This window comes from Capsicum annuum, chromosome 4 (assembly GCF_002878395.1).
Source record: "Capsicum annuum cultivar UCD-10X-F1 chromosome 4, UCD10Xv1.1, whole genome shotgun sequence".
In the NCBI taxonomy this organism is placed as follows: domain Eukaryota; kingdom Viridiplantae; phylum Streptophyta; class Magnoliopsida; order Solanales; family Solanaceae; genus Capsicum; species Capsicum annuum.
In genome coordinates this window covers 1,100,505-1,106,639 of record NC_061114.1, presented here as the reverse complement: position 1 = coordinate 1,106,639, position 6,135 = coordinate 1,100,505, and the positions used below count along the sequence as shown (strand labels likewise).

Below are 6,135 nucleotides of genomic sequence, written 5' to 3'. Positions count from 1 at the left end.
TCAGATGCCTTCCTTTTTTTGGCCTACAGGAGGTCTTCGATATTTGGGCGGCAAAACTTCTTCATCATCAACATAACATGGAACATTCCAATCCTTCTTGTCTGGCATTGGAACTATCGGGAGTTCATATGTCTTCACTATGGTTTGTGGCCTGTACAATTCAGAGCAATAACGACCATAATCCTTTACATCCACTTTTTTACTTTTTAATACGGAAATTCCATGTGGACAAGGTATTTCATCAATTTGATATCGGCCACAATTGCACGTGCCACGCTCAATATCTACAATGTACCTCCGTCCCGAATCATAAACACAATAAAGATAACTCCCTGCCGGTTTAACCTGTTACCAAAAGGCATAACATATTTCAAATGCAAAAATATTAATATACACTTAATGTAAAACAAAGTTTCTGTTCCATAATTATTTTAACACATACCGTCATCCGCAAAGATTTAACACCATTATGAGTTAGAATTTCTTCAAATCTTCTGCCAAGAGTTGAATTTGTATACGATGTAATTTCGTTGTTCTTACAATTCCATGCAGGAAATAAGATTCTAACTTCTTCTAGGAAACCTAGAGTAGGAAGTTTTCTAGTCTCAACCAAACAACCATTAATACATTCGGCTATATTTGAAGTCATCATTCTACCTCTATTTACAGGAGAGTGACATCGATCCCATTTTTCATACCCAGCTTCCTGCAGATATTCCTTAACTCTTTGATCAACCTTAGCAACCTTTGACATAATATATTCAAAATCTTCTTTTTTATAAGATTTAGCCATGGAATAATAAAAGTCACTAAGTCTATCTATGCTTTTCCTAAAATGGGTGCAAACGTTTTTCCATAAATGTCATATACAAGCTAGATGAGGAACATTAGGATAAACAATGCTTACACCTTTTATGATACTTTCATTTCTGTCTGAAACAACACACATGTTGTCTCTTTCATCAAATGCCTCTCAAAACTTTTGAAAAAAACAAATTCACGCGTTGTCATTCTCCGAATCAACAACACCGTAAGCTAATGGACGAATACAACCTACATATAAATTTAAAAAGTCAATAATTTAAAAAAAAATAAACTCAAGGTTTGATTTATTATAAATAAAACATCAATGTATAAGATAATATAATATAGTAAATAACCAAATAAAAAAGTACAACACAAAAAATTAAACGCACAGTACCTGCACCATCTAATGCGCTTGCCGATACAAATGTTCCTTCATATGAACCGCTTAAATGTGCTCCGTCAACAACAACAACAGGACTACAAAATTCAAAGCCCCTAATCATCGGACGCAATGCAGTAAACAAGTATGTAAACTCGTTATCTGTTGCCTTATGCATCTGAATGTGCGATTGGGGATATACTTGGTTCAACATATATATATAACGAGGCATTTTTCTATATCCATCTGTTGGTCCACCTCTAAGCATCGCAATCGCCTTTTCTTTTGCGCGCCATGCTTTCATGTAGTTAATATCGACTTCGTAAATAGCTTTCATCTCTTCGATAATATCCGCGGGGGTGTGTATTCTTTTGTGATTGATTAATTTTGGGGCAGTAAATTCACTCACAAAATTACTTGTCGCAACCACATTATTCAGCACTCGTATCTTATGTCCAGGCAGACAGGTCAAAAGCTGTTGATAACCCGGCGGCTGCTTCAGAGCTTCAGATGCCAACCAGTCGGCCGCGATCTTACCTTCTCTCTTCTCTATGAGTATGCTTACAAAAGCAAAGACTGTAACTATGCTCTGAAACAAATGTTTTAATCACAAACAATTCCGATTCATTCATACAAGAGGCCTTCATGACCCAGTGGCAATCTTCGTTACGACAAATGAGTACATAGCTGCATCAAAATATAAAAACTTAGTCATTGTATTAACTAAAAGAATCAATCTTGAAAATATAAAGAAAATGAATTTATTCCAGCAACTGCCCAGTAATATTATACATTTCTCTGCATGTATAATGTACATTATACATACTTTTTTGAAATAGAAAAAAACAAATAATACAACACATTAATCAAATAATTAAATTTCATAAAGTATGTATTCATGTTATCAGTAGATATCTGCAACAATAAATAAAAACTTAATCAATGTATAAAACAGAAATATTAAAAATTAAAATATTAATAACAAAAAAATAAAAACATTCAATGCCACAGTTATATTATACATATCTCTGTAATGTATAGTTTAAATTATACATTAAAAAAATTTACTTAAAAAAACAGTAATAACAGACAAACGAGTTTACAATCTATTAAATCAATGCATCATACATTTCTTCGCCCGGCACGATTTAATTATACATTACCCAACACATAAAATATCACATTATACATTCGTATGATAGCATTACGTATCAACAGTTAACAGAAATACACAACATAAATTTCTTAACATAAAAAAAATCAATATGTTATAAGATCAGGAGATACAATTGACATCATACCTTTTTTTGTCGGATTGTTTCGCTTTTGTGTTGAATCCATTCGTTATTGTGTGTCTAGCCATTACTGAAACAAGAGTTTCCTTATCCTTGTATATCTGACTAACCATTATTTTAGTATTCTTGCAATCAGTAATGAAGTTTTTAACTTCCATTTCAGGAACATATAGAGCATACTGATTATCCGTTTCAACAACTGTTAACACAACCGAAGCATATTTACTACACTCGATACACATTACAGAACCAGTGGCTTTATCAAACTCTATTTCACTATTGGCTTTGTCGCAACTTGAAATACACAGCGGAAAATTAACCAAACCAGCAAGTTGTTTCTTTAACTCAACGTAAACCCTCACTCCATTGTCGTTTCTTATTACAATTGGAGAAGAGTTTCCTTCAACCACATATTTCACTTCAATTTTTTTACGCACTTCGTCTATATCCAACTCCATGGCGATAGTAGAAATCAATTTCAAGGAAGTAATACTTTCCGAAACAATTATTGCGTCACTTTTGTATGACTTATAACTAGTTTCTGACTCCCAAATTCCAGGATGCCGCAGCAATATTGGGATATTCATGTTGCTTTTTGAATTTTTGAAGAACGTATGTAGAATAATTTTGTTGCTATTTGGGATTTTTTTTGAAGAAATTCTTTTCAGCACTAGAAACTTTTTCGTTTCCAGATCTTCAATCAAATAATATATAAAATAAAATTTGACTTGTATATTTAACTACTAAAAAAGCTGCAAAAAGAGACCTAAAAAAAAAAACCTCATAAGGTCTCTTTTCCTGAAAAAGAGATTTCAAAAGCGACCTCAATGGATGGTCTCTAAAACATGGGTCGCTTTTTCTAAGAGACCTCATTAGATCGCTTGGTCACTAGGTTATTTTTCGAATTTTCTAAAAAGAGACCTCGTGAGGTCTCTAAACTATTTTCTATAATTATTATTATTTTATTAAAAGAGACCTCATAAAGTTTCTATTTGATTTTATTTTTTTATTTTTTTAATTAAAAGAGACCTCATAAGGTCTCTATTTAATTTTATTTTTTTATTTTATAATTAAAAGACACCTCATCAAGTGACTATTATTTTTTTATTTTTATCATAAACAATTCTTTTAGAACATAGGCGACCTCATGAGGTCTCTTTTTTGCAAAAAAATAAAATAAAAAAAATATGACAATAACATCTTTTACATATACCTGCCGTTTTAATTCAATTCAATAATATGTACAATCTAATCAACTAAATCGAGCTCCAACAGCTTACACCAATCAATAAAACAACAAACACAAGTACTAAATATCTCATCCAATGAACACTAAATCAAAATCAACTTAGAGTACCTTGAAATTGAACGAAGAAATGTAGTAGTTAAGTTATTTATAAAATAGTACTATTGACTAGACTACTTCAAAGCTTTCATGCATTCAAAAATACTTAATAGTTCAAATAAACCATCATAAAGTCTATAGTTTAGATTATCTAACACAACTCCCAACTTTAGCAACGCAGCGGTGTATTGTCCACATAATAATCCTCATCATCTTCATCACTGCTGGGCTCGTCAGTCACATCTCTGTATAGACCATATATTCCATGTGAAATAGATAGAGACTGAGGCGGTCGAGGAGGGGGAATTGCATCACCAGGACAAGAGGGAATCCCCCGAAGCAAGTAATGCATCGAATTGGGCGTTAATTCCCGCATACTGCATATCACTTGCCTGTGAGGCCTTAGCTTCATTAGCTTCATTAGATAACTCAGCTATCTGCTGCTTCAAAGCCAGAATCGTCTTCCTTGACTCATCATCCGGGGTGTTATCGAGGCCCTCTAGTTCCGAATGAAATTCACGAAAGGTTCCTTGTGGCAAGCCAGAAGTATACCTATACCTACTCGGACCACCAACCGCATCTAACCCTTTCTCTCATTCTGCTCTTGGCTAAGTGACAGGTCTTGACTATCATCTGGCAGAGTCCAACGAAAATCATCTATGGATTGCAGATATCGATTCTGAATTTAATGATAATAATATTAGAAAATAAATCTAGGAAATAAAGTAATTTAACACTAGAAAGCTTAACAGTCATTTCTTTTTTTTACCACCAAGAAAGGTGATGAAAGAAATAAATGCTAAACGCAGGAGTTTCCTACAGGGTGGAGCAGAACATACAAATAAAGTATGACTAATAGCATGGAACTTAATATGCAGAACTAAGAAGGAAGGAGGTCTGAAAATATTGGACAGTGTGACTTGAAATGATGCAGCAAATGCAAAATATGTATGGAGTACAACATGGAAGACAAATAATTTATGGGTAAAATGGCTCCATATACATAAAGAACACCATATATAGGTTATGCTGTGAACATATTCCTTTTGTGCATTCAATTGTAAATGATATATTAAAAGTCTATCCAAAAGAAAGAGAATATACGTGAATATTTAAGTTACACTTTAATGCATGATCAAAATAGTTATCTGTGGGAAAAAAAGGGAAAACGTTGAGTGAATGGACATTGAGCCAAATCAAACATCCCAAATTTAGGTTATTGTATGTGCTTCATGCAATACCTATACAACCATAAAAGAAACATCATTTTGTTAACAAAATTTCCATAATCAAAATCAACAAATATTTGAAGTGTGTTGGCTATGTCATGAGCAAGGTAAGAAAATGAAAAAAGAGACCTGAAGAGTAAGAAGTTCTAAACTCCACGGATAGCCAGCAACTATATATATAGATTACAGTATGTCACATGTACATGTTTTCTGCCACCACTCTTTATGAAGCATTTCACGGTTGGAAAGCAATGTCGTCAAAGTAGTTTAAATTATATATCTTGGTTGATGACACCTGTTTGGAATTGAGGCGCAGTTTTTATTGTTGCTTTTGGCTGAGGAAAAAAAGGACATCATAAACACCAATACTTGTTTAAAAAGTCAGCCATGAATCAATCAAGACACAACTATCCCAACAGGTATGGGGAATTGGTGGATGGATGGATTAGTGAGAGTTGATCGGAGTCAATAAAAAATGATAATTTGACGGCAATAATAAAGCTGGCAGGCATGAAAACCACAGTTATCAGAAAAAAAATAATGAGTGACAGTAAATATATTCATTTCAGCTCGGACTCGCTATACAGAGTTTACATTTCAGCTCGGGCACATGCATCTTACAATCATTTCTCACCTACACATCACATCTCATTAACACATCACAACAAGCTAAAAGACTCAAAAACCACAGTTCTCAAATAACTAGAACAACCTAATTTCTCATCTACACATCACAAATCAAACTAAAGATTCAAATAAAATACATCCCCACATAAGAAAACAACCCCATTTCTCATTAACAATAACAAATAAAGAAAAAATATTCTACACTCCCTACAGTTTCCAAATAACTAGAACAACTCCATTTCTCATTTATACATTACATATCAAACTAATGACTCAAATACCACACTTCCTTTGCATAAGAAAACAACCCCATATCCCATTCTTGATGACAAAAATATACCTAAGACAATAGGATTAGAAGGATATCCAGCTAAATCAGCTTGCAAGAGTGCATAAAATACACAAACTCTACCAGCCCACAAAACAGGACCTTCAAGCAAAGTAGCCCAAATG

The 6,135-nt window shown here is 33.3% G+C and overlaps 1 protein-coding gene across 1 annotated transcript; it reads right to left on the bottom strand.

Moving 5' to 3' along the window:
• Positions 1–754, bottom strand: LOC124897669. The gene is made up of 2 exons (XM_047410838.1): positions 443–754; positions 1–345 (listed from the first exon to the last, which is right to left on the bottom strand). The coding sequence occupies exons 1-2, from the start codon at positions 752–754 to the stop codon at positions 1–3; spliced, it is 657 nt and encodes a 218-aa protein (XP_047266794.1).
• Positions 755–6,135: the final 5,381 nt, after the last annotated feature.

Excerpts from the sequence above, each read along its gene's own strand:
- LOC124897669 (XM_047410838.1), bottom strand. The coding sequence starts at position 754 with ATGTCAAAGGTTGCTAAGGTTGATCAAAGAGTTAAGGAATATCTGCAG. Across the intron at positions 346-442 it reads TTAAATCTTTGCGGATGACG|GTTAAACCGGCAGGGAGTTA; the intron begins GTATGTGTTAAA and ends TTTTGGTAACAG.